The sequence below is a fragment of the Aulostomus chinensis genome, chromosome 1 (genome assembly GCF_037954235.1).
Source record: "Aulostomus chinensis isolate RoL2024-O1b breed Wild chromosome 1, RoL_Achi_v1.0, whole genome shotgun sequence".
Taxonomy (NCBI): Eukaryota; Metazoa; Chordata; class Actinopteri; order Syngnathiformes; family Aulostomidae; genus Aulostomus; species Aulostomus chinensis.
Genome location: NC_141320.1, coordinates 65,004,616 through 65,032,406, shown reverse-complemented (window position 1 = coordinate 65,032,406; position 27,791 = coordinate 65,004,616). Strand labels below are relative to the sequence as shown.

The following is a 27,791-nucleotide window of genomic DNA, read 5'->3' as shown; positions in this document are numbered from 1 at the left end:
TTGGCATTTGCACCTCTCCACCCCTTTAAGTAGATTTAGGTGAACGGGCGATAGCGCCGCGCTCCAGATAGAAGAGTGTGATGTGAGTCGTCTCTGTCTTTGCAGGAATATAAATCAGCATGGAAGAAAGCAAACCCAGGCGGCTCTCCAAGGTGATAAAAGGTCTTTATTAAGTTCAGGGTTTAATGGTTGGGATGCGTGGTGGAAATTTAACACCCTCATAATGTTTCCCTGCAAGTTTTTTTTCTTCATTTGCCTTGAATGAGGGTTTATGTGGTCTCCGGTGGCGTGTATACGGTTGCAGGAGTTGAACTTGTTGGGTGGGGGGGGGTGGGGGGTGGTTATATGTTTGATGTCACACAACAAAGAGCTTTTTGAGCCTGGAAGCACGGCGCCGAGAAACAGCAAACAGTTGCAAACTTAGAACGCCGCGTCAGCTCCTTCCACTCTTCACTTTCATGCCAGTCAGAAGAAAATCAGACGAGGAGATGCAGGAGTTGATGCCTGTCACAGGACGCCGGCTACCGCTCGGGAAATACATTCTGTGGACGGACGGCGTGTACAAGACCACGATGATTGACTCATGCACACATTGATCATGAAGCCTATTGATTTTTATATCAGAAATAATTGTAGAGAATGTTGATTACCACGCTTGTACAAGTACACATCTAAAAGCAGAGCCACTATGAAGGTTTAGATATATTGATTTGCCATTTTATCTGGAAGACATTGGCCTTTTAGGAAATATCAGATATCAGCCACTCAGTGTCCTTGGTCCCACTCATGATGGATGTTCTTCACCAGCCGCAGCTGCATTAAAAAAGTTTGGAAAAAACGCTGCAATGCGGATGGATTTTCATTGCACTTCTCCATCTACAGTATATTAGTTAACCGTCTATATTGTTGTCCATTAAGTGCTCGTTTGTAGTGAGTCACCTTGGTTTAATGAGCTGCAGCTCCCTCCTGGAAATGGTACAATAAGTGTAAATGTTGTCAAGGTGCTGCCGTCTACTTTCTGTGCATCTTTTCTCAAAAAAAAAAAACCAAAAACAAAAAGAAAAGGCTGTGACTTGGAGCTGATTTCATCCAGTTTATCTCGTGACTGAACCCTTTTGTTAACATAACGTATACTAACATTCTCCAAAGATGCTCAAAGCAGACATGAGTTCTGCTCATGAAAGCCGCCTCGCTCTCAGCAGCAGAGAAGCTATCACGTCACACTTTGGAACCTCTCAAATCATCTGCATGAAGAAGAAAAAAACTAAACTAAACAAGAACAGTCACAGATATTAGAGCAAATCGACCAACGACTCAGTTCTCAAAGGGACACTTGACTGACAGCTGGCTCACGTTAGTTTAACTTTCCTGACTGTAAGACATTTAAAGTTCCGAAGATTTTAAGGCAACTTTAATACTGTTGTGATGGAAAAATGGAAATCTGAGGAGATGAGGTGAATTTTCAGACACCTCACTTCTTTTTCCCCGACTTCTGAGCTGTCCTGAACGCAGCATTAGACAAAGCCGAACACCTAAATACAGGTCACCGCACATTGACACCAGATTTTGTTTACAGAAGAGGATGCTACGAACACCTGCTCTTTCAGCTCAGAACAAGGTCAGCCTTTAGGGTTTTCCCTCTTATCACACCACACACACACACACACACACACACTTTTCATGCACAGGCACGCCGGAGGTGTAATACGTCCCAAACACCATTTGGGAGCCTTGAGATGCAGCGCTCTCATTAAGTAAATGAGCGAATCGAAGGGGCAGATGGTTGGAGAGGAAGAAAAGGCAACACTTGCTTGTCTTTTTGTCTGGGTCACCCTGGGGGGCTGCAACCGCACCTCTGCCTCTTCTTCATTAAGAGGAAGCCGGTGTGCAAGCGCACGCACACACACACACACACGCACACACACACAAAGTTCTTGTTGTAGAGATCTTTTAGTCCATTCTCTACATTCCGTCTCACATGTCTTGCAGGTCGAGATCATGTCTCGTAGAGGAAATGAAAACTCCTTGTATGGCGGGAAATGAAATATGTCTGGCGGTGTGAAAATCAGGAAAAAAAAACACATATCTTCAGTTCATGTCAGTTTAGTTTCTGTGCATCTGTCACTGTTAACATCTCTTTCTTACGCTCTTGTTGGCACTTGCAACAACTTTTTCTGTAGGATCAAAATCAGCCAAAAAAACCCACGATACAGTCCGTTTAAAAATCCACACAAAAACAAGAAATCAAACACGTTCCTCTTTGCTCTACATGCGATCTGCATCTTTTCTCTCACCAAACTGGATTTAAAGTGTTCCTTCAACTCTAAAAACACCACAACAAACGCGGTTTGTGAGTAAACCTGTTTGCATGCCCCGCTGCCCCGGAAACAGGATTTCAAGGGGGCGAAAAAGCTTTTGAGAATTTCAATTTCCAGCGGAAGACGAGCTCTCAGAGGGCAGCAGCGTGGCGGCGAGGAGAACAGTCCCCACGCCGGACCATGAAAGCACGTGTTCCTATTCAGCATTTATCTAAATGTCTCTTTGTCTGCTTTCTGGATGGTATTCACAGTGCTTATCTGCAGGAAAACACACTCCCACTCAGGAGTTTAGTGGACTTGAAATGAACCTGTTTGAAAGCAACATGTAAACATGTCAATATCAGTTGAGTTCACATGAACAGAGCGTTAGCTTTTTGGCTTCAATGGGGCGAGCAAAGCAAAAAAAACAACAACAAAAAAATCCTTTTTATATCAAATGCAATGCTGTGTTTTTTAGACCTTGGGATGAACAAAGCGAGGCCTCTGAAGACTTCAAAGTCCATAAAATCAGAGAACTTCTTTCATGTCATGGACTTAACAGCTGATTAATTATGGAAATAATCAATATATTCACCTGTACTGAAAACTGTTCCCTTCAAACCAGACCGTAACGACATGGAAACTTTCATCTGCAGGTTTCCCAAAGTATTAAAAACATGCTTGAATGATTCATGAAAGTCGATGTATTATTAAAAAAAAAAAAAAACTTAATACGAAATAATATTTATACATATTGTAGTCACATAAGTGCAAATTAAACCATGTATTATTAATATATGAATAATAAAATTAATATATATTAAATCCAAAAATACTTGATTTTTTTTCCCAGAAAGGTCCATGTAATATTACCTGATTTAAAATGAAAATGTTTGGGTTTAAAGTGAAGTAAACTTCTTCTCTGGTAATCCCATACTTGTTAATAAACCACGAATGTTCTGGCTCAACATGTTTCGTAGAACACATGTGCCTTCAGCGCACATGTGTGTAAGCACAAGTATAATTTCTAGGTCACATTGGAAAAAAATAAAAGATATCATGCGACCCTGTTTGCATCATCAGCGGCGACTGGAGGTGATGATGATGATGCGAATATAAATCTGGACACACTTCACCACCTCACAACTGATACAAAGACACCACAGCAGACCTCCCTCTCTCACACACACACACACACACACACACACACACACACACACACACACGTGCGTGTGCACACAAGTGACTGTGTGGCCTGGATTGATTAATTGGAACGTTCAGCAGCGGTGATAGCTGTACTCCTTGGAGGCAACACACTGTCTCTCTCACTCCACCTTAACCTCTGCTGGACACACACACACACACACACACACACACACACACACACACACACACACTTGTGTGATGAAATTAGACCACCTCTCCTGCTTGCTTGCTTTCTCTCTCTGCTATGCCGTCTCCCATCTTGCAAATGACCCGCCATCAGCTTGCTTTCACCTTGCCAGGAGCCAGAACCAGTTGCTTTCCAGGCAAAAACCCAGCGCAGGGGAACACCCAGGTGTCTGCTCTGACTTTCAGCTGCACGCAGATTAATGAACCGACGCACAAAAGCATCCACATGCACAAACAGATTCTTATACTCTTTGTTGCCATCTTTCACAGTGCTGAAGGTGACTCGCCCCCCCCCACACACACACACACACACATATATATACAGCAAACCCTAGCCAAGGTTTTCCTCTCCGTGAGTTTTATGTACCTTTAAACCAGCCAAAGAGGCGGCCGTATTTCTGCTAGAGTGCAAGGTGACTTCAGTGAAACACAAAAAAAAGGAAAGAGGAGAGAGGAGTGATAAGAAGAACAAGAAGCAGCAGAGAAAGTCTCTGGTCATGGTATTGTTTGACCGCCCTGCTATCACCCTCTTCTTGCTCGCTATTGTCTCCCTCCTAATCCTCTCATGCTCCGTCCATATCTCTCCTCAGAGACTCTCCATCTCTTTTACCTCTGCTTTGTCTCGCTTTGTCTTCCCTCACTCCCCCGGCACACCTCCACCTTTTCTATCTCCCTCTCGCTCTCTCTATTCCCTCCCTCCCTAGTCAGCTGTCATGGCTGCCACTTTCCTGTACCCGCTCATTTATTACAGGTCACAATCACAGGAGAGGCCGTTTTAAAAAAGGACAACGTGCCCCGTCCACATACACAACCTCTAACTTGTACAGTAGCTTGACTCCAACCATATCAGCTAGCTAGCATGCGCATGCTTTGAGAATACACACACAGACACGTTTTCACTCTGCATCTGTCTTCCACCTTTATTTCTATCCAAACGTTCATGATCTACAGCAAATGTGGGCCAGGGGCAGGCAGTAGGGAACCAACAGTTCCTCCTTAAATCCAGGGTCCTCTCTTGGATGCAACTCATCCTAAAAGCCTCCATTTGACCATCAGCTACACACAATATTGTGACACTGTGGCACCGACAGCTCCCTTTTCACCCACCAGTAGGCTTCGGAGGCGCTACCTTTGCTCTGACTGCAGGAAACAGGGTCTAAGTTTGGAACCAGGGACAGCATTCTATCCCCAAACAAGCCCCACCTTGGATTTTCCATCCTTCTCTGTCTCTCTCACTCTCTTTCACCCTGAATGGTCGAGGCAGATTGCCACCCACACAGATCCTGGATCTGCTGGACATTCTGCAGTTCTCTCTGAACAAAGTTACATCAACGAAAAGAGTCATGAGGGAACTTTTATGATGATTTTGCAATCCCTGAACACCTCTGACCAGTTTGCTGCGTTTCAGCTCCACCAGCATGTTTAAGACCTTACTGATGCTTGGGACACTTCAAGGCCCAGAGCAACAAGAAAGCGTTTGACCTGTGGACCGCTGACATGTTTGTATCCAGGTGGGATAAGAAACAGTGACTTGCAATGAGACAAAGGAAGGACGATACCTGTGGTCCTCACTCTGGAACAGAGGAAACAAGTGTTAGTCTAACCTCATTTAACCCAGATTGGCAGAGAGCGGGGAGGAGCAACGAGAATACTGAGAACCGCCTGCATTTTCTCGAATAATCCCAATTCTGGAACAGTTCCCGTCTGCAATTAAATAAACAAAAGGATGTTTGCTTGCCTAAACAGAGAAGAAGCAACCGGATAAACATGCTTCTGTGACTACGTCCTTGAAGAGCGGCAGCGACGTCTCAGTGACGTGATTTTGGCTCTTCTGAATCTCATCTTTCTTTGTCAGCATGATGACCACAAAGATACAATAATCTCTTGTTGTCTTTTCAATATCAGTGTGGCAGAGAGACACTTGACAGACCATGGCAGGAATTGTCTGACAGGACATGAAGACGCGCACGCATACAGAGTAGCAAACACACACTTATCCCCACGCAAAATAACACACATGCTCTCTCGCAGAGTGCCAGACAGATTAAGACCCTGATTAAGTCGAATAAAAGTCTTGGAACAGTAAATATCCTTAATTTGTAGTGTAATTAAACAGATTAGCTGCCTTGAATATCTTAACAGGGATTAGCTCGCACACAATACACCAGGCAGGCTTTGCTACACACTCACAAATACATACACACACGCACGGGGTAAACTAATGAGAAACATCTAAAAGTAAGATGCAAATGTGTGTGTGTGTGTGTGTGTGTGTGTGCGTGTGAAAGAGATTACGACAGAGGTAAGTACGCAAATCTACAGGTCATGCTTGAATTGGCGGATCGACACGCGCACAGATGAGGGTTTAGAGACCAGTGATCATTTCTCCTTTCACAGGCTTTCATTAAAATGCCGAGCTTTGTCAAGGTTACGAGGACAGGAAAAAAAAAAAATCCATTGTGATTCTAATGTTTTCTATTGTGCCACGCTGAGAGCTCTAATAGAAAAGCAAGAAGAAGTCAGTGAAAGAAGGCAGAGGAGAAAAAAAGGCCAGACTTGTTTTGAAAGACATCGTCGATGGCACTCCATCCAGCAAAGAGGAGCTGCCAATCAAACGAAGCTGAACGCTGGCCCACTTCCTGTTTTGGCCCTGTGCCTGAGTACATCCCCACGAATAGAAAGCCAACGTGGCTGCAAACATATATACACACACACACACACTTTAATATACTTTCTTACACATCGGATAAAGCACTGATGTCCTGGAGAGTTGCTGTAACTTGTGCTAATGTTAGCATCCGAACTATCAACAGTGCTGATTCTCACCGTTGAATGTCAGCAGCAGAGGGAGTGATGGTGTCTGGGGCTCAGTTTCTCAAGAGTCGACTGTAACTTTAGAGTCGTCCAACGCTCGGTTCAACAAGGCTGTACTTTTTGCTGAAACTCCTTAAAAAAAAAAAAAAAAAAAAAAGTGCACCAGAGTTGTTTGTGCAGTTTACATGCAGTTTTCTTCCTCAGACTTCCAGGTCATCAATTCCCAACTGTCATCTGTTAGTCCGACTTCCAAAAAAAAAAAAAAAAGAAAAAACTACATTTTAAACCCAGTTTAAAATCAGATTAACACCATAAATCAACTTTTCCTACCATTATGCAAGCATACTGAGTGAAAACACAGAAAGAGAGAGCCGATGACTCAGGTATCGAGTGAAAGAAGGAAGAGGAGAGGACAGGACGGAACCTGTGGAGCAGGAAACGAAGGAAGGACAGCAGGAGGGGAGGAGGAGATGACATTTCCATAAGGAGGTGTGAGACGTTCTATTATGGCCAGTAAAAATTTACATGAGCAAGAAAACGAGGTTCAGAGGGTTAATGGAGGTTTAATTGATAGTGAATGTTAAGAGCTGGCTTTAGCAACATGGAGCTCTTCGCTCGAGATGACATCATCAAGTGTCTCACCTCGGTTTAGAGGAAGATAAACTTGGCCAGCAATTACAGATGAACCGGCGGAATTCCAGACAAAAAGATAAACCGTCACCAAAGACATTTGTGAGAATATCAAACCAGTCCAGGTTTCTTGCTTTTATTTAAGAGCACTTTGCCATCTCCTGCCAAGAATCTACCAAGAAGGGCACACACACACACGTGTGCAAGTATCTATGTAAATTGAAGTCTGCATGTTGCACATCAAACAAACTGTGTTGTAATTAGGAGAGGAAAATGAGTTTTCCTTTTCTCCCTGTGTGCTCAGCAGCAGCCCCACACACATGTGCACGCGCACGCACACACGCACACACACACACACACACACACACACACACCTCCTCCTGCTGCTTTTCATTAGTTGTGTGTGCGTGAGAGAGGGAGGGGTTATGTGTCAGAAAGAAAGGAAGAAGGAAAGGAAATGGAGAAAGAAGAGTAAAGGAGATAATAAAAAGGTGTTAAAAGGGGGAAAGGAAAGCAGATGCTGCGAAAGGGAAACACAATAAGAGATGTTAATGGATGGAACGTACGTGTGTGTGTGTGTGTGTGTGTGTGTGTGTGTGTGTCTGAGTGGGAGAAAAGAGATGACAAAGGTGTGAGAAAGAAAGAGGCAGCAAAATAATAAAATATAGTCAAAGAAATAGAAGAGACTCTGAGGTAGTATGAGTGAGCCAACCTGCACTGCTAGCCAGGGTTTATGTGTGTGTTTTTGCAATTCTCATCCTCTGTGTGTGTGTGTGTGTGTGTGTGTTAGGGTCGGAAGCCCCTCAGACGCAGGATGGAGGCATTTGTCTCTGAGTGGAATTACAAGTGGCGGGCCGAACAAACCCTCCAGTGGTCTAGAAGAAACAGGAGAGAGAGAAAAGATTCCTGTCTTTCCTGTCTTTTCTTTTCCTCCTTGCCATGCCTCCATTCCTACTGTGTGTGTGTGTGTGTGGACACTAAAAGTGGATTCATGACTTTAAAGCAAACAGGAAAGCACTTGATTTTGAGTGTGTAACCATGCAAAATGAAATGAAAACGGAATGTGTAGATTTGAGTGTGTTTACAGTCAATCCAAGTGTTGTGTTTTCTGTGTGTGTGTGTGTGTGTGTGTGTGTGTGGGAGAGCTGAGTCCTGAAAGGGGACATCTGTGCCAGGCTTCCAGCCTCTGACTGGCCAATCTAACTCACACTAGGAGCTGGCAGCGGACGCCTGAGCCCAACCAAAGCCAACCGCGCTCATCGTTTGAAGGAGTTCAGAAGTCTGTCCAGCACACATAGAAGGAGGACACATAGAGCCGCTATTTTGCACCCAGCTCATTAGAGTGTCTGGGATGTTTTCCTCCCCATGCTGTGCAGTTGTGATTCCGCATGTAAATATTTGTGTGGTTCGCAAGCTGGAAGAACAGAAGTGTCTCTGTACGACCGGCGGGGAAACAAAATGTCAAGCAAACAAGCCTCGCTAGATCGCTTTGGCCTGGGAAGCCGAACGTAGGAGACACCTTCTTCTGTTTCGGAGAGAGAACAGCATAGTCTTTGTTGGGCCCGTGTAGATTATAATCAGCGCTGATTCACACGGCGAGGACCATGAGAGCCAGTGCACCGCTGTCTCAGGCCTTGGAAAAGCGTTCCATCACCCCACACGTCACATAGTCATTTGTCAGGCTTCCCTTACTGCCCGCTGAGACCGTCCGGCTCTGACAGAGGAAGCAAATAACAGCCCACACCTCAATGTCACCCTCGCTGAACGCCAATTATTATTCTTTTGGGTGAAGACGCATCTTTTATCTTTGTCTCTTTCGCAGTACGACACATGGAAGCAGCTCCGCAGCATATTTGGCTAACATCCAGCCCATGCCTGGCGCGGGTTAAGCCTCCGAGATATCAAGTTATGATAGCAATGTTGACTCATTTAGAACAAGATTGAATTCCTTCATCCCCCCCCACCCTCCCCCCTCCTCCCCATCTCTCATGCTGTCAAATAAAGGCCTCGCGGTCTAGACTGATGCTATCAAAAAAAAAAAAAAGCCTAATTAGCTTGTGATAAATTCTCATTTCCACCAGTCTTTTTTACAAAGCCGGGGCCAGCGCCGCGTGCCAGCTGACAAACGCCCAGTAATTTGATACTGGCATTCCACCACCCACCCCACCCTCCCCACCCTCCCTCCTCCCCCTCTCCCTCTCCCTCGTCCTCCTCCACCCTCAGGCCATTTCACAGGAGAGCACGTCTTCAAATGTCACCCAAACACACACGTGTGCTGCAAATGCCCGCATTTGTCACTGGAGAGCTGGACTGATTCAAATGTTTGAGTCATTTAGATGAAGCAATCATAGCGACGTGCTGAAAGAGAAAAAAAAAGGTGTTTTTCTTTCTTTTCTTTTCTTTTTTTTTGAGCTAAATATCAAAGTTTCAATGATGTAATCTTGGACGTGACATTTCGGCGTGAATTACAGCACCCCAGACCTGCAGAGGAAAAAACGGACTCAAATATTCCGCACAGCGAATCGAGCAGTCAGGTCCAAACTGACGTTCAAAATAAAAAACTAATTATTCAGTAAACAACATATTAAAGAGGTAACGAGTTGTATTCCTTCTAAGATGATTTACATTTCATTTTGAGCAGGACATTGATGTGAATGTTGGAGGGCTGCACAATAAAACCCACACAGCAACACATCCTGGCATTTTCTCTCATGAAGCTGTACTGATACTCTTGATACACGGCACCACAATACACGCAGACAAAATCATGCATGCTATGGCTACTACTTTTACTTTTAGCTTTCAACGGTCACGCGAAGAAAATTTAGCTAAGAAAACCAGCGTTTTCAACCTGAGATATTTATATTTTTCACATTGTAAAAAGGGAACTGCTGGAATTAGCAAAAGGTTTTAATTGGCTGAAGAAGATTTTTGTAACTTTTCTGTGAATTTCAAATCAAAATTAGGATTATGGAGACCTCACACTCCATAGACTGCTTGTTCACGTCAGTCCAGAGTCTATTGAAGGTTCTCAGGAGATTTAACGAGTGTTAGAGCGTGAACCTCCACTCAGGTGAGGACTGAGGAAAAGAACATACGAATAGAACAATAGAGAAAAATCCTTCCGATTGTCTTTATCAAAGCGGAAATCAGTGACACAGATCTTCATCGGGACCACAAACAGGAAGTCCACTCGACATCGAGGGGCCTCCTCACCAGGAGCCAGTTATTGGCGTGAAATGAGACAGAGTCATGGAGATTGAGTCTTGGACAGCTGTCTGTGCAAGATGAGTTTGTGGCAGATATGAAGCAACCCACTGGAGGTGCTCCTGAGGAAGAGGACGGACAGTCCCGAGCTCGCAGCTCAGCTGTCGCCAGAGTGGAAGCCTAAAAACAATCAACTTGCTCACTGTGTGAACGCCTCCATACTTGGCACACATGTAGAGTATGTCACACACACACACACACACACACACACACACACACACACAGTTCCACTGAAACAAACATCTCCAACCTGCTTCGGCTTGATAAGATGGTGTTCGGGACAGAGACACGCAAATATCTACTCAGCATACACCCACCAACACCCTCCACACACACAATGAACTTCCCAAGGGGCATAGCTCAGATTCCTGGACAGAATTTGCATCACAAATATCTTGGATGGGTGCACAGAGGAGAATAAATAAACCAGTGAGGGGTGCCACTTTTCTCCCCATTCATGCAGCCTGTCAGCCGTCCATGCATGCATCCATCCACTCCTGTTTAATAGGCAGCATTCAGCGCCTTCCATCTGATCCACAGCAGAGCCAGCAGGGGAGTGTGTGTGTGTGTGTGTGTGTGTGTTAGAGAGACTGTGTGTCTCCAGCTCTGCCTGAGTGAGAACCTCAAACCCCCAGAGATGAAGCCACAACTGAACCTGTCCAGAGAGGAGGGACTTGACACCTCCTACGTGTGCGACCAGGGAGAAGTTCACCCGTCAAACGTGGCTTCTTACCAGACCTCACGCTCAAGACAAGAACTAATTATTCTGACTCAAACGACAAGAAACAAACAAGCAAAAATGACAAGCAAGTGTCCAAACCTCAACAGAGGAGAGGAGCTTCCCATAGTGGCACCAAAGGAAAATTAAAGCTATAAAATATCATTAAGCACTGCAGTATAAATTGACTAGTGGGAAGCCAATAACACATTACAGGGATTTATGGGCATATTGCAGGAGCATTAAGGAGATTTTTGTCCAGGGATTGACACAACAGGGGTCCCAGTGATGAAAGCAAGACCCCCCCTTCCTCCTCCTCCTCCCCCCTTTCCCCTCCCCTCCCACCCCCCACAGCCAGGCTACATCTAAATTATTCAAAGATGGTGAGGAATCTAAACCAATGCGTAATTCCTGGCTGTGAGTGTTTGCTTGAATATCTCCATCATGAACTTAAAGGGGAGGGGGCGCTCTCTGGAGCAGCTGATCCACTGCTGCAGGTGCGATGCTTCTGAACCAGCATCGGTGTGTGTGGAGATGAAGTTTTTTAGCGCCGGCGCGCAGAGGAGGAGGAGGAGTGGAGTTGCCATTTAGCGCACTAACAGCCGCGAAATGCGTCATTACTTTCTACCAAAAACCAGACTGGAGATGTGGCTTCTTTCAAAGTCTGGCTGACCCGACCTGGAAACCCCACCACCCCACCCGTGTGCGCCACACAGAGGCGCATCCACACTCACCTGACTGCGCTGCACTCAAGCGGATCACCGCCAGAGTGACGAGGACGCAAACGGAGAACTTCATCTTTGAGAAAAACAAAAGCGGGGTGGGGGGTTTGCTTGTCTTGTTAACTCCGGTAACTCACATGTCCAATTAAGATATCCTCGACTTCAGACACAGGAAAATTTAAAAACAAAAAAACCAAGCGTCCTCTGGTCTTGGATGACTGGCACCGGTCCGTTGCGCACCCGCAGCGCTGTGACGCGCCGCTTCGCCGTGTTTGTTTACCGGTTCCCACACCAGTGGTTAGATCGGTTTCCACCGCGGACACACTGAGCCATTTACTCCGCACACTGCCATAGTGCCGGTGGCTGAGGGTGGGAGGGGAGGGTGAGGGAGGGTGGCGCGTGTGCTGCGTTTTGAACACGCCTCCCGGATGTGATTGACGTCTCCCGCAGCCTATTAGAACGCCCATCAGACAGATTAGCAGCGTTTTGTCTTTTTTTTCTTTTTGGGGGGGGGGGGGGGATCCGCCCAACTCACTTATCACCTCTCCTGATTGGTTATTAGGTGTCATTACCGGTGTCATCACACCTGTCAGGGCCCGGAGTTTCTTTTGGCCTCCCGCTGAGTGGAACAAGGACCCAAATAAAGCGATCACGACGTCATCATTCTGCTGCTTCCCCAAAGAATTTAGAAGCTCTCCAGACAAATTACTCAGCCGTCTGGAAAGTTCCCCGAGCAGCCTCAGCAAATATCCCCCCTCATTCACAGACACAGCTTATAAACTTTGATGGCGCCCGTCTAAGAGGGCTGGAGGGACCGGAATGAGTCCAGGATGAGACCAGCAGAGTCAGGGTCATCAGAAAAAAAGAGCTCGCTGGCAATTTATGATTCACTAATTTGTGAACTGTGTGAGGTGTATTACTGGAGGACCCCACGGTGGAGCCAGCCTGAGAGCCCTCCGAGGGACCCGGACCAGGTCTCGCACGCACAGAACCGCGACATTCAGTGTCCTCTGCCGCCCTCTAGGGGATTTTACGGGGAATTGCTTTAAATCAGCTTCTTTTCCTTCAACCTGCCACCTGTTGGTGTCTTTGTCTGCAGGATTACAATAAACCCCTCACCGTTCTGGTGCGAGGAAATATCATGATTGCTTTATATGTTGATGTACTCCTACTGGTGGGATCCTCATATTTCATCAGAAAAAGCCTCTGTGAGTTCCTGTGACACTGCAACCACGGCGAGGATGTACTTCCTGTTCTTTCACCACTCAACAGCCACTGCAAAACTGAACACAATTGGTTCTGAAGAGAAGCTGAGCTGAAGGGATGACGCTGTTGTCCTCATCTGTATATTATTCTCTAGCACCACCTAGTGGAAGCAGGGGGTAGTACCAGCCCATACAGTGGTCCTCCTCAAACTCACCCTACAGACCAACTCATCGCTACGAGGAGCTTTATGTAAAGTGATTAAATCACTGCTGAGCAAGAAAGTGCCCGATTGAAGCTGGATGAGAGGAAGAAATCTCTTCCTATAGTTAAATATACTGAAAACATCTCTGACAGGCATTTGATAAACATCGTGAGGCCTCATCCCTCAGCAGCCCCCTGCAGAGACCACGTTCCCATGGTAGATTATGAATGTTAGAGTACAGGGAGTAAAGACAGGAGCCAGAACGTGACTGTGTGGCTCCTTCGGTAGGGAGCGGGAGGCTAATTTTGGTTCCTGACTTTGTTTTGTCCCCTGTGAGCTGCTCCACCACGCTGAAAGGGAATCAGATGACAGGCAGAGCGTCTATGATTAGGGCTGAGGGGACGGGAAGAAGGCTGCCACTGCGGAAGGTCAAGGGGCTTTTACACACAATCAGTTGGCACCCACCGTGGGCTCCTTCACTTATTTGTAGGTACTTTTTTTCCCCCTGGGCACATGGTTTTTTTTTTAAATCAAAAATACAAAAGGAAGAACAACACGTGCAGCTGATCTCCTGGGATCAGAGAGTAACAGAGCTCGGGTGGATATCCAGCATGGCTCCGGAGAGCTCTTCGCTCCTGAAAATGGGGCTTGTGTTGTTTGTTGCCGGTGAGTGTTTGTGGTAACAACTCGCGCACAGATTTGCACTTATTATTTTACCCTCCAGGTAAAAGGAGTTACAAACGTCCATCAGGCTTTGCTTTCTGCCTGTCAGACCAAACTGAGGGTTTAAAAAGTACTTAACATGTGTGAGAATGTTCAAGGAGAGAGACCCAGTGGGGTGGTTTTCCTTGGAATTTTAACTTTGGATTCTGTTTGTAGTTTTATGTCTGTTTAAATCCGACATCATCGTCGTGTGTGTGTCCTTGTGGGGTCAGAAACTGGACCCCCGCCATGCCTGCCGCCTGCGTTTGTGCGTGGCGTTTAGTTGACATGCCTCAGATTCATATTTCAGTCCTCAATATATGCACGTGTGGAAGATCTGACAATAAACTTGATGGTGATGCTTCTGAGGTTGGTCTCAGTCAGGGATTTTCAGCAGGTCAGACAGGAAAAAAAAACGACAACACGAGGACCAAGAAATGTGATACCGCTGAGGGGAAGAAGTGATTTCTAAGAGCAGCAGCATCTCTATGGGCTTCATTTTCACACCAATGGAAGATGTTGCTCTCTCGTGCTGAGCAGCACAGCGGCTGGTTAAATATGACTGACATCTGAGCCACATATTCATGAGCATCAAAATCCACAAATATTGAATCCCGGAAGGGCAGGCGGAATTCATTACTTGCTTTATGGGTGTTTCCTAGAGCTAGAGAGGTAAACTCCTCCAAACACCCACGGGGGAGCACTCAACATGACCTTTTTTATTCATGTTTTGAGCGTTTGTCCCTCTCACTTTAGATACCACCAGCATGGTGAGGCTTTTTTTTTTTATATTTTATTTTATTTCCAAAGCATGTCTTCTGAAGCCCCTGTGTCCACACATCCGGCCCTTGGTGGAGTGCTTCAGCGGCTCAGGAGCCAGCTGAGACAGAGCAAACATAATGGTCGCACAACTGGTCCTTATCAGGCCGCCACAGACCCACATCACTGTGTTTCCCTCCGTTGTAACAACAACCTGTTTGATCCGCGAGGGCCTTTTACGCCGGCTTAAACTCTCCCTCCTTCTGTGGTGTTACATGGAGTCCTGCGGGACGGCTGCGGCCCATGTTAAGAGGCTGTTTGCGCACATCTCTGAAGTAAACAAATGGGATTGGGACTCAGGCTGCAAATTAAAATCTTTTCTTCATGAAAGTAACAGGCTAATAGAGAAGAAATGCTCCAGTAGGAATAACCATTGCCAGGATATGACCTTGTTTGTTGCGCAAGCATACTACTAATTATCAAGAATTAAACACAGATGTATTGCTTTGTGGAATCTTTTGTATCTTAATGCAGCAAAATTCTCTCTGTAGACCAGCATCGTCTCCTATCGCCCGCTTTTCTAATTAATGCTCTCCTGATTTCCAGCTCAAGTCCTGCCATCAGTGTCCGGCTGCCACACGGATTTATACGAGTTGAACGTCAACGATCTTTGCTTGAAGAAATTCAAATTCAACATGGCGGAAGTGGAGAGAAGCCTGTGGTGCAGCTGGCAGGACACCATGAAGTGAGTTCACCGTCTGTCTTAATATTCATAGGGATGAAAATTAAAAAACAGCTGTCCCTCCAGGATCCTGCTGGGAACCCCCATCACGAACATGAATGCATGGATAATCAAACAATAACAAGGAGTCACTGTGTCCTACAGGGATATGATTGCACCTGCCAGCCAGCAGGTGCCGCTCTCACTCCTGCTGCACTTTTCTAGCCCACTGGTTGCCATGGCGACAAGACTAAACACATACGGTCTGAGTTGGAACAGCATCGATGAGACCAACAAGTCATGTGTTCTATCTGGTCGACACGAACCTGCCAGAGGCTAACGTTGGTAAGGTGCTCAACTGCTAGCACTAGTTAGCTCACCTGTCCAGCAGAGAAGTGCCCACCTCAGCTCCTTCTGCTCCCTCAGCTTCGACCGGCGTGGAAATGCTGAACCAATACTGACCCTCGTCTTGGCCCCTTTGTTGGTCTGAGACAATAACGGAATAAAGACTCACGTTTCTCAGATATTCCTCTGATTAATTCAACACCTGGCAACTCCTGAGCTCCCACGGTCAATGACAACACGTAGCTAGCATGTGGCATCAACGAGTTCATATGGTATGGAGCGAAAAAGTTGCTATTAACAGGAAAAAACTACACATTTTGTGGCCCCAAGATAAACTTAATTCCCTTAATTTAATGAATCTGACAAATTATTATTTTATCGCTCGACGGTTGATGAGAAAAAAGTACATAAATAACCTTTAGCCAACAGCTAACATTAGCGTTCTAGCACACCCTCGCTAACACCACTGGCTGTTTCGCGGCATGACTCAGGAGGAGAAAGTTCATGTTATGTGACACTGGAACACAATTTTTTTTCTGTAAAAACATACAAAATAAATTCACTAACTGTACTCTTAACACTTTTGCATACATTTTTTTTTCGGTGGTATGAAGCTAGGCTAGCAAAACAACCTACCGGCTTCTGTGGACCAAAAACACAAGAGCTGTCGTGGCATTGCAAAAGGAAAAAAGAAGTGTTCCAGGGAGTATAATGTCCCGTAAAGCACTCCATTCCTAGAGTATAATGTCCCATAAAGTACTCCATTCCTCTTGTATCGTGTAACACCACAGCTAGCAACTTCAGCTTGGAAGTGGTGCTGATGCTAGCCAAAGGTAGCTTATCAAATATGAAGTCTCACTTCCTGTTAAGATTTCATGCTAAAGCAGTGACGCGTAGACACTGGAGGAGTTTAATTGTGAAAATATTTTTAATTTTTGTTTGACTTATTTTCCTTTTAATCAAGTAACAATGAAAAACACATACCAGAATCAGTTGTTTATGAAAGGTTGGCAGGATTTTTTTTTTTTTTCCCCTTTCTGGTTCTCCAGCCAGACAAAGTGGTCATCAGGAAGATAATCTCTCCTGGTATGGAGCAAAGCGGCACAATGCTGTTGGAATGCATCTCCATTTCTCCTGCCCTCCGCCATCTAGCAGTTATATTTAGCCTTGTTAAGCCTACTGGTAATTCTAAACGCTCCTTTGCCACTTTTTTTTTCTACACCCATTGGCGGACTCCAACTTTGGGAGGACTCAGAGGACGTTTCAAAGACAACAGTCCTGCGGAGGAAATAATGACCTTAGTCATGTATCCATTTGTGTTTTGTCGCCCTCTGCAGGATCTATGAGGACATAACAAACTGCACCTTCCAGGTTGCCATGAGGATGGACTGTTTCTGGCCTAATCAGATAGTCGATCGCTTGTTCATGCAGATTCACCAAGACTACTTCCCCAACTGCCCTCTGACCGGGCGGCTCATCCACGACCCGCCCATCAGCATCCTCGCCCCGTTCATCGCAGTTCCAGTCCTGGTGACCCTGCTCATGACCGCCCTGGTGGTGTGGAGGAGTAAACGCACAGAGGGGGTGCTATAGCGAGGGTTTTGACTCAGGATTTAAATGGACTCATACGAGTTTGAGTGATTTTTGATGATTTGTTAAACTGCACAGGAAATAACTGTCTCTTTTTTTTTTTTTTTTGAACAGGTAGATTTCAGAGATTATGCATAATCTTAGAACACCTTGCAGAGGACAGGACACTCAGGGAGACCCTGTTTTCCTTGCTAATTATGGGATGAATTGAACCTGTTCTGATTCACAACCAGTGTGAGTGATCAGGGTTTACGTGCCAGCCAGTAGAAATACTTCACAACCACGGTGACCTCTGTGTCTGGAGACGACACCTGCATAGCCGAGAGCAACCTGAGATGGGAGACAGACAAAGAAACTTGGCTTCATTAAACCTTAAAACGTATAAATGAAGCCACATCAAGCAGCTGGAGGCGGTTTAAAACAAAAAACACCCTGAAAAACTTGATAAATTGTCGATCAAACTCACAGATAAATAAACAGACGGATTTGCCTTTGCCCTCCTGTTCATTAAATTTTTTTTTTTTAAATCAATATGCAAAAGCTGAGGTGTATCTGGTGTTATGAGATGCAAGCAAATGTCTCAGGATTCAAAAGAAATCCTCCAGAAGTCTTGTAATTAAACACAATGTCTTTTTTTTTCTTTTCTTTTTTTACCCGTGCAAAACTTATAGCTCAGCACTCCGTATATTTTGCTTGCTGGGCTATTCTGTCTTGTCAGGAGCAGGGGAATTAATGGCGCCTATATTATCAGAGCAGTAAAAGCCGTCAAGCTCAGTCAAGCGACATTTGGATTTTCTGATGAATGCTCAAGACTGTGGCGGTAATTTAAAGTCGAATTTGAGCCATTTTTTGATTGTGATGAATGGATTGCAATGGGAGATTAGGAGGTGGACGCTCAGTGTGTGGTGGAAGGAGATGAGAGGCTGGCGGAGGAGCTCCCGTCTCACTTGGTTCTGATGTCATCGGACAGTCGTCGGGCCTCGGCAGGGTCCATTTGTTTCAGTTTCTGGTAGCTGGAGAAGGTCTCCACCATGCCAATGTACCCGTTCAGCGGTAACGTCCTGTTCAGTCGCACACACTCGTTCCTGCGCACCAAGAAATGAAATGGTCTGACTTCTGCAGTCGTACTGGTTGCGTTTGGCTTCAATTAAAGGCGCCATTCGTTGAATTAAAGGACACGCCCACTCACCACTCTTTGTCTGGGTAGGGGCAGGAGTCAAACATGTCCGTGTAGATCTTCATGGAGTTTGTTCCCAAAAAAGCATTCCGGAAAGGAAGCAGGGCAGCATAAAACTAAAAAACAATAATAATAAATCGAAAACATGTGAGTGGAAGTTATGTTGCAATCAGGAACAGTCAGATTTATGCCTCTCCATTTAATATTCCCTTCTTGCCATCATGAACAACAAGTACATGAAGTATCGCGAATATCGCTCACACTGATTTCAAACTGGTGTATTTTCTTGGTTTCAGCATATAACCTCTTTACAGATGTCATTGAGGGTGTTGGACACATCCTTGTAGTCCAGCTCCATATCCAGGGTGTAGCTCAGCAGGGCCAGGCAGCCCCCGGGTCTCAGCACTCTGTCGGCCTCCCGCAGGAACCGCTGGCGGTCGAACCAGTGAGCGGCTGTCATGGCCGTCACCAGGTCCACCTCGCCAGCTTGGAATGGAAGCTCCTCTGCTGGACCCTGCCTGGGGTTGAGGTGGTTGGTGAACTGGAGTTGGAAATAGCGCCCGACAAATGAATCCTGTCTGATCTGGACTTCATGCGTGTTGTAGTTTTTTCATGATATGTTTGTGGGGTCACATTGACAAAGGTGGCTGAGCGAAATCAGTTGCAAATTCAGAATATCGGTAACACGTTAGAAAAAAAAACAAAGAAAAAAAACAACCATAAACAGAAAAAGCCACAGCACAACAAAATTAGTCATTAATTAAAACTTCCGCTGCTGGAGCTTTGGGTTAGCGTTTAGTTTTGTCTTGTTGCATTTTCAGCAGCAAGTTTGGCTCCGATCAAATGTGTTGATACGCTCACTGCTCCACTGTGACGTTCAACTCTGGGTTGCCTCTGCCAAGAAAACACACCTGAGGCTTGCTGACCTTGAATAACCCGTGAACCCCCCTGCTGCTCAGAGGAATATTACATCAATACGAACTGAGTTGAGGCTTTATATATATATATATATATATATATATATATATATATATATATATATGCTGCATATTTGGATATGCTGCTTATTTGACCTTCCTCCGCCACAAAACAGTGCGACTTGGCACTGAGTGTGTTTTCTTCTCTGAGTTCTGATATAACAAACGCACTTTGATCCACAACCACCAACCCCCCCCCCCCCACGCACACACACACACACACACACACACACACTTCAATTCACCTGTATAACACATTTGGGGGGTTGTCATTGGCCTGCGCCATCTCCAGCTGGGCGGCGCTGACGTCGATTCCAACCACCTTGGTGAAGTGAGGAGCCAATAGGATTGTCCCTTGGCCTGAACCGCAGCCAATATCAACTGCAAGTTGGAACTGTTGCGGTGTCTAAAGGGAATGGAGGTGAAAAAGCACGCAGCTACTGAAAACACACAGATATCTGAGAGAAACAACTCAGCGCGTCATCTGAGAATCACTTTTATTAAAAAGCTGCGAGACTGACTGTGGATCACAGCTGATGACATTCACGCACTTGCGCACTTACCTGTCTCTGCATGAAGCTGGTAATCTTCTCGATCATCTCCCGGGGTGTCACCCTGTACTGCAGGTAAGCAGCAGCGTGATCCTTGGCCTCGTAGACCCGCACAGCCATCACTCTATCACAGCGTCTCAGTCAGAGTGTCACCCTGGTCGCTCTCACCACCCAATGCTCCGAGACCTCCCCCGTCTGCGGGAGGTGGTCATAAGCGCATAAATGGAGCCTCACTTCCTGTCAGCGGGGGGGGGGGGGCATCTTACAGGAAGCTCAGGAGAGAGACTATCACCAGGGGAGGCTCCTGCCAGCCTGCCCGCCCGCCTGCGTGTGGACTGGTTGCCCTCTTGCTGCCCTCTAAGAGGCGCTACAAGAGGAGAGCCTCAGGACCACCTGAAGTTCAGGAGCACACACACGCACACACACACACGCACACGCGCACACACACACGCACATGCACACACACGCACACGCACACACACACACTATTGTACATTGTACTGATAAAATATATACTATTAATCCTCCATTGCACCACTGGAAATACTGCAGTTATACATACTGAATACTAAAGTCATCGCCTGTAAGTACCTGCAGTAACAGACATTCATGTATTTATATACGTATTTATATATCCTTCCATGCCCTGCACTCCTGTAGTTTATACTTCAGTTATTCACCTCTGGTTAGACGCCATCTCCATTCGGTTGCCTTTTACTTGTGACAGAGCGCAGTGACAATGAAGCTGAAAAGTACCTCATCTTGTTTAATCGAATCTAATCTAATGAACCAATTAAAAGATCACGGCTGCCAGTTGAATCACATGAACTCAACATATCCTACGCGTGGTATCAAAATCCTCAGTTTAGGCTTTAAAAATCATAGAGGAATGAGTCCATCCATCATACAATATCAGAAGCACATTTTTGCACGCGCTTCCAAAGAGCAGCAGATGGCAGTAAATGCACAGCCACAAAGCTTGGGATTAAAAAAGGAAGCGTGTGGCTGCTTGGAAATGTATTCTTAGTTGTTATTCCTCATGTGCACTGAGTGAGGTTACCACTTCTGCTGCTTTATGTTTCTTCCCAAGAAAATGAATGTGAGGCTGCACCGCACTGACTCAAAAAACAAGCAACGAAAAAACAACAACAAGCCTGTCTGACTGAAGCCAATGCTGCAGATGACCATGAACTCAGCTTTTGTGCTGATAATTCCATTTTGACAATTTTGACAAACACTTTTCAGTTCAAAATATTAATATTTGAATGATTCCCTCTTGAATCCAGGCAGCCAGCCAGTCTTGTTTTCTCCCTAATCAACACATTGATCCTTCACATTCACCTGATCAATATCTATTGTCAGATATGCTTTGCAATTGGGGTTGTGTTAACAAACGGGGGTGGGGTGGGGTGGGGTGTGGGTGGGGGGCGCCTGCTGTCCTCAAACACTTCAGGAGCTCCAACCCCTAACCCCACTTGTGCTGCTATGTGCAGCCATGCCTCGTGTCGTCCAATCAATCAGCTTTGATCAAACCTGTCAGCAGCACTCTCTGTCCACGCCTCAGAGTGTGCATGTGTGTGCGTGTGTGTGTGTGTGTGTGTGTGTGTGTGTGTGTGTGTGTGTGTGTGTGTGGAGCCGCTCGAGCGTGGTGTACACACTTTGGAGGACAATGTTGTTTTCCAACATACATGTGTCATCCCAGACAATTTACCAGCCAGTCTTATGACAGGGTCCTCATACATCCACACAAGCCATTAAAAACACAAAGTCAATGGACTAAGACAAGCAGCCTCATGTATTGCTTTAATATCTGCAGGCATTCTTGCAACAATAAAAAAGAGCTATGGGAGTACTTCCATTGACTGTGACGAGCAGTGTTGCTAATACTGCGCAGGGAATTCTCCTGAAAGGCAGGTAATCCATCCTCGGAGTAAAAGATATTAGAAATAGGCCGACTGTATTTAACTTTTTTCATTAAAGCAGATGCAGGGAGAATCTTGATTTTATCCAGTAAAAACTGGTGGAGGAACTCTTGGCGCGAGCGTAAAATGGATCAATATAAAAGCGTGTTATTCTCTGCTGCAAGTGTATACGTCCAAAAATATATTTCAAACTAAAATAGATATGCTGTAAATGCATGCACACCGATTTTCTTCATCCTCTTGACAGTGTGAGTACAAAGACATGCACGGTAGGGGGAAGGATAGATGGGTATTGAGTATAAAATCCCAATTCCCTCTGGAAATTTCAGCAGGTAAAAGCAGATTGCAGCAGTTGGATGAAATCCAGGAATTTGGGGAAATTGTCTCCTTGCTATGCAGTTTTTTTGGGGGGAGGCGAAGAGTCATTTTCTCATGAGTTGTTGAAAAGATTTCACAAGCAGATGAGAAAAGGGACGGCATTTGAACGGGGAAAAAACAACCCATGAACGTTGATTTATGCAGCCACGAACACGCTAACAACACACTCACATTTCTTTCGTGCGGAGATTAACTCGGCCATTTTGCTGCTAACTGCATCAAACTCAATTTAGCAATCAGCTTGTAATCCGTTACTTTAATATCACCGTCGTATGAGAGAAAATCACCTTGTTATCACATAAATATTCCATAAACGTCCGCAAATTCCACGCAAAACTAATTTTGCGGAGTTGTGTTCCAGCTGGTGATGCTTTGACTGGCGAACACATTTCTTATGTTTTAATGCTCCAGTTTATTAAAGTTTGAAGTTGTTTCTCTCAAAGGACTGTTGGTGTTTTGTTTTTGCTTTTGTTTTTTTGTTTTTATTTTCCATTTAGCAATAAGGAATCCTTGCAGCTATCAGGGAGAAGAAAGAGAGAGTAAGAAGCGAGTCTTCCATTGTGTTTTTATTGTGGCGCTGTGCATTGTGCCACTCGGAGTTTACAATCTCTGGTAGGATATGAATACCTTAAATCTTTACACATAAAAACTTCACTGGAGACACTCCACGGTGTGCTGCTGTAAAGTGCAAATATCGAGGAGATGCGAGTGGCTCTGAGGCTGCGTTTTTATAGCCGAGACGCTCCTTCTGTAATGCACTCGGAGGGCTAATCCCGCTCTCTGTGGAGAGTGGTAGGTATTGGCTTTGATGATAGAAATGGATTAAACAGATTACATTAAAGGCCAGTCTAATTGAACCAATCTATCCTGATTCTGCCGCTGTAAGATAAATGATGAGAAGGCCAGATAGTATATATAGGTCGGATGTTTGTGCGTCTGGCTCGGGCATTTTTCTCTGGACATTTACAGGCTCACTTGGAAAATCTTTGTCCAGAAAAAAGGTTCTAAAAATCATTTCTGTGCTTCTGCTATTTATTTCTGGACTCCATTCCTTTTGGGCAAGATAAAACAACTATCTGGCCAGTATCGTCCCTATTATTAGCTTATGCAAGTCAGTTTGAAATCAGTATCAGTGGTTTTAACTTTTTGGTGCATCCAGGTGCCTTTACAAATGTAACTCGCAACTTTTATTCCTTTATCCATATCCAGGTCTGAGGGCCCGTCGCTTAAATCCAAACTTCCAGATCCCCGTCCATCACCGGCAAGTTTCAAGTCAGTTTTTCTGATTTAAAAAAAAAAAGAAAAAAGCCAGAGGATGCTTTAGAAAAGTCTTTACGTGAATGTAAATGCACAGTTAATGAGCTAAAACATGCAACAGCAGCAGCAGCCTTAATGTGCTGCCAATGCAAAGATCTTCCACCACTTGGAGGGATCAAGATCTGTCAGTGAGGCTTCAAACAGCGTGAGTTCATCTCAGCCGAAGACCACGCCAGTCTTCCTCCTTCCTTTGGATGATTTCTCCCTACCTGTCTTCCTCATTATTGACGACGTCCAGTTGAAGCAAGCTTGATAGCGTGACCTTTCCTTCCAACCTTGTTAGCAAGGGGAACTCGTTAAGCAGGACTGTTTAATTAGCAGCGGAATGGCAATCAAGGAGGAGTCGCGGACCTCTGCGGCCGTAGACACGGATCAATGGTCTTCAGGGAGCCTTCACACTCAGCGACAGGGGACCTTTGCACATACAGTATGTGCATACATTACCCTGATGCACACACGCAATGTTAAAATTAGGAGAAAATCACTAACTTTGGTCTTTTGCATTCAGTGACCTTCTTGTGGACATTTGGACGATGTTTATTTGACCAGCAGGGGTTTTATGTGCTGATGAGCGAAACATTTTTCAATTCAATCTGAAAATCTGACATATGACACAACAACTGGACCCACAAACGCACAGCTCAGGCTCAAGACTCTAAAAGCAATATAGTATTCATTTAGGCTAATAAATCCAGTCCAGGCGGGGCAGGCAAAGGTCGAGCACAGGGAGGAACACGGAGACGTGAACGCGAGGACGAGGGAACACAGGAAGATGCTGGGAACTGGAAACACGAGGGAGGATAAATGAGGAGACACACAAAGAGGTGACGAGACGCAGGTGGGCCTAACAAGACACAGGGGGACACAATCAGGGCAGGGAGCAACTGGACGCAAGACACTGGGAGCAGGATCGGTGCGACAAAGACAGGGGAAGAGAAGAAAATAAAACAGGAAATGAGAAGACACAATAAAACGGGACCTTACTGATGCAGGCAGGGACGAGGACCCTTCTCCCCCTCCCCATCACTTCTTAGTGACTCGGAAATGCAGGAAGAGCCAGCCACGCATGTTCAGCCTGAAACAACAGCACAAAAAAAAAAAAATCCCCATTTGCGAACTCTCAGATGCAACATCTGATTTAGCACGTGCATCTGTCACCCAGCCACGTCTGAGCTGAGATCAAAACAAATGTTCCACACTCCTTTGCGGTAGCATGACGAGCTTGCGGTAGCATGACTAGCTTGCGATAGCATGAGTAGCTCATCGGCGCCCAATCAGAGTCGCGCGGAACGGGAAAGGTGAAAGTTGGTTTGTTCTTCATATCAAAGTGTTTGTGGATTCGTGAGCGGACAGCTGGAAAAAGGAGACGTGGATTACACCTTTATGAGTCCCTCTCTGGACTCTGGACGCTGGCAGCTGGATTTGTTCCGTTTCTGCCACAAGTTATTGGATGATGTTGGGGTCAGGGAGTCTGTCGGCAAGGGAAGTTATTCCACACCCAACAGGGAATATCCCTTCTTTATGGACCTTCATTTGCATTCATCTTGTCACAAAAAGAAGGGACCCAAACAGCCCGGTATGGGGGCATCTACATACTACAGGGTTATTGCAGGCTTTACAAACTACATGCCACCCCTCACTGACTGACTGTGTCATCAAACCGTAACCTGGAGCAAAACGGCAGGAAACACCACTGCGAGACCAATATCCCACTTTTATTAAAATCCTGGTGCAGTGGCAAACTGATGAAACGCTTTAACCCTGCATGGCTGATATGCACACATGCTGAAGCACACGTCCTCTCCCACCTGCATGTGTGTGTGTGTGTGTGTGTGTGTGTGTGTGTGTGTGCAAACATGCTTCAAAATCGCTCACAAACATTCACACAGGCAAAAGAATTGCAAGGCGGGCGCCAACAGCTCCTGCACCTGGTGAGATCCGAGTGAAAGTGAGAAGCATAAAAAAGAGCTGAATGCTCAGGTCTGTTGATCTATTTTTACTGCAGAGCAGGGGGCAGAGAGAGAGAGAGAGAGAGAGACAGAGAGAGAGAGAGAACTAGAGAGAGAGAGAACTTCCTGCATAATGCATGGCCCTGTAGAGCAGCAGTGGCTTTTACACTGCTGCTCTCTCTCTGGGCTTCCAGGTGTCTGTGCTGTCTATCAAGCGAGCAGTATATACCAGAGCCAGGTGAGTTCTCTCATCACATAAGACCACCAGTATCTCCAGGTGCTGGTCCCCCTCACCACAAACAAGATCTCAGCTGTAGTTTATTCAAAGAGCTCTAAGAGGATTCAGGAGGAGGAGGAACAAAAACACATTATACATCATCCCAGCTGGAATGAAGCGTGCTTGCACATCGAAGACAGATGCACGCTGGTGTTTCGGGGGCTGCTTGGCGTTGTTAGTCATGAATTTACCGCCTCTCTTTCCAACTGTTCCACCCTGCAACACCGTTCTCTCACGGATTGATGGGGAAAAGCTGGCGAAAAGAAGTTGGCGTTGTTCAACTTCATCAGAACTGAACAACTGGAGGAAGCCGTTCGAGTTATAATCGTGACAAAATATCCAAAGAGATTCATATTTTACAACAGTGTGAAACCCAAGACGTACATGGAAGACTCGGAGGACTGGAACAACAGTAAAGCGGCAATATTTATGAATGCGTTTACAGCCACCCTGCGTAGACGTAGGAACAGGTGGTCATCAATCATGCTACATGCATGTAGGTGCATGGAGTCGGTGGAATAAAAGCATTCGGAACCTGACTTTGAAGCAAAGGTACTTCATCTCAAAACCGTTCTGAAACCCTTCACATAACCGGAGGTTTTACCAAGATGGCTGCCGATGCGCCGAGAAAGACTTGTTATCGAACAAAAGACTCCATTTTATCAATTCATTGTTGGTCTTTACTTGAAAAAAATTTGCAACATGTTTCCAGTGCAAATACATTTGGAAACAGATCTGACTGGATGATGATTTTTGGAAGTTAGACAGTAACCTCTAAGCGTATATTCTCGCGCCACCAAATACTTGGATTTAGATTGGAAGCGGGCTATCTGAGCATCCCTGAAGGGGTGCTGCTGGGTATCACAAGGAGGAAGATAAATGAAAGCTTGATGAGGATGCTTCTCAGAATACACCAGGATGATTAGGCTTTAATTACAGAGGGCCACCTCGACATATTCCCTATAATTGGAAATATCTAAGCACTTGGCTGCTCATGGCACGCAACAGAAGAATCAATGGCTCACAACCCTTTGTAGGACAAGCCGCTCGCTCATTTTCCATGAACTCTGCTCGATGTAGGCATCGCAACAGGAGATTTTGAGGCATTTCAAGCTTGTCTTCATGCAGATCAGTGGCTAAGTAGTTCCATGTAATCTTGGGAAGGGGCTTCCTCTTATCACCCGAGTCAGCGACAGAGTGCTCTGACGGTGTAAGCACGGAGGAAGATATGGCGAGGGAGGCTTTAAACTTGTAGCTCTGCTCCACACTATGCTGGCATCTCCATGTTGCCAGATGTGACAATAACATCCCTAAACAGCTGCCAAACGCCTACAAGACACCCACAGGCGCTGGCAGCTCTCTTGGTGAAATCTTCCATTGCACAACCTCGTGAAAACAAGGGCTTTATGTTCTGCTGGTTAAGTGAATCACTGCTCGCCTGAAGAATCGCTCTTTCTTTCATTACAGTTGCTTCAATTCAGCACCGTCACGCCATTTTATCCGTTCAATGGCGTGAGCTACGGCTCAATCATTGTATATAAAACAAAAACATCTCTGAATGTGCTCAGGTGTTTCGGCGGTGAATAGTGGAGCAGAGACTGTAGACGATTCAAGGACAAGCTGATAAGCCTCCAGGATCCGAACAATGAGACAATATATTTGAAAAGTCTGGGGGGGGGGGACTGTCCTGTGCTCTTAAGTTTTGCCCACGCTGACTGATGGATCCTGCTTTTTAAAGTTTAAAGTCCCATTAACTCAAGTTTTGTCATGGTACGAGGTGATGTTTTCAGTCTCAGGGAGTCGAATTTTCACTTATGATCCTGTTTTATGTTGAAATATCCTCCTTCGGTGTTGCTTGTCTGCCATTGTTGGACTGTA

General features: G+C 45.6%; 3 protein-coding genes across 6 annotated transcripts in view; 1 reads left to right on the top strand and 2 right to left on the bottom strand.

Annotated features, from left to right (window-relative positions):
• Positions 1–16,584, bottom strand: part of LOC147272765 (receptor tyrosine-protein kinase erbB-4-like) — a 202,702-nt gene extending 186,118 nt beyond the window's left edge. For 3 of the 4 annotated variants that reach the window (XM_086200933.1, XM_086200942.1, XM_086200934.1), the window contains exons 1-2: positions 16,412–16,584; positions 15,811–15,916 (exon numbers count right to left, since the gene is read on the bottom strand). In XM_086200933.1, coding sequence (XP_086057059.1) covers positions 15,811–15,916; positions 16,412–16,540 — 235 coding nt within the window. In that variant the 5' untranslated portion in view covers positions 16,541–16,584. Of the gene's footprint in view, positions 1–11,852; positions 12,203–15,810; positions 15,917–16,411 lie in introns of those variants that run through there. The other variant, XM_086200950.1, reaches the window with a different exon arrangement.
• Positions 13,741–17,843, top strand: LOC147272764 (receptor activity-modifying protein 1-like). The gene is made up of 3 exons (XM_086200979.1): positions 13,741–13,914; positions 15,316–15,454; positions 17,113–17,843. The coding sequence occupies exons 1-3, from the start codon at positions 13,860–13,862 to the stop codon at positions 17,366–17,368; spliced, it is 450 nt and encodes a 149-aa protein (XP_086057105.1). The 5' UTR covers positions 13,741–13,859; the 3' UTR covers positions 17,369–17,843.
• On the bottom strand, positions 16,720–20,250 carry LOC147272763 (putative methyltransferase DDB_G0268948). Its single transcript, XM_086200965.1, has 6 exons — positions 20,083–20,250; positions 19,765–19,925; positions 18,847–19,060; positions 18,555–18,658; positions 18,313–18,450; positions 16,720–17,695 (listed from the first exon to the last, which is right to left on the bottom strand). Exons 1-6 carry the CDS (start codon positions 20,188–20,190, stop codon positions 17,608–17,610), a joined length of 813 nt encoding a protein of 270 aa, XP_086057091.1. The 5' UTR covers positions 20,191–20,250; the 3' UTR covers positions 16,720–17,607.
• Between the last annotated feature and the right edge of the window lie 7,541 nt (positions 20,251–27,791).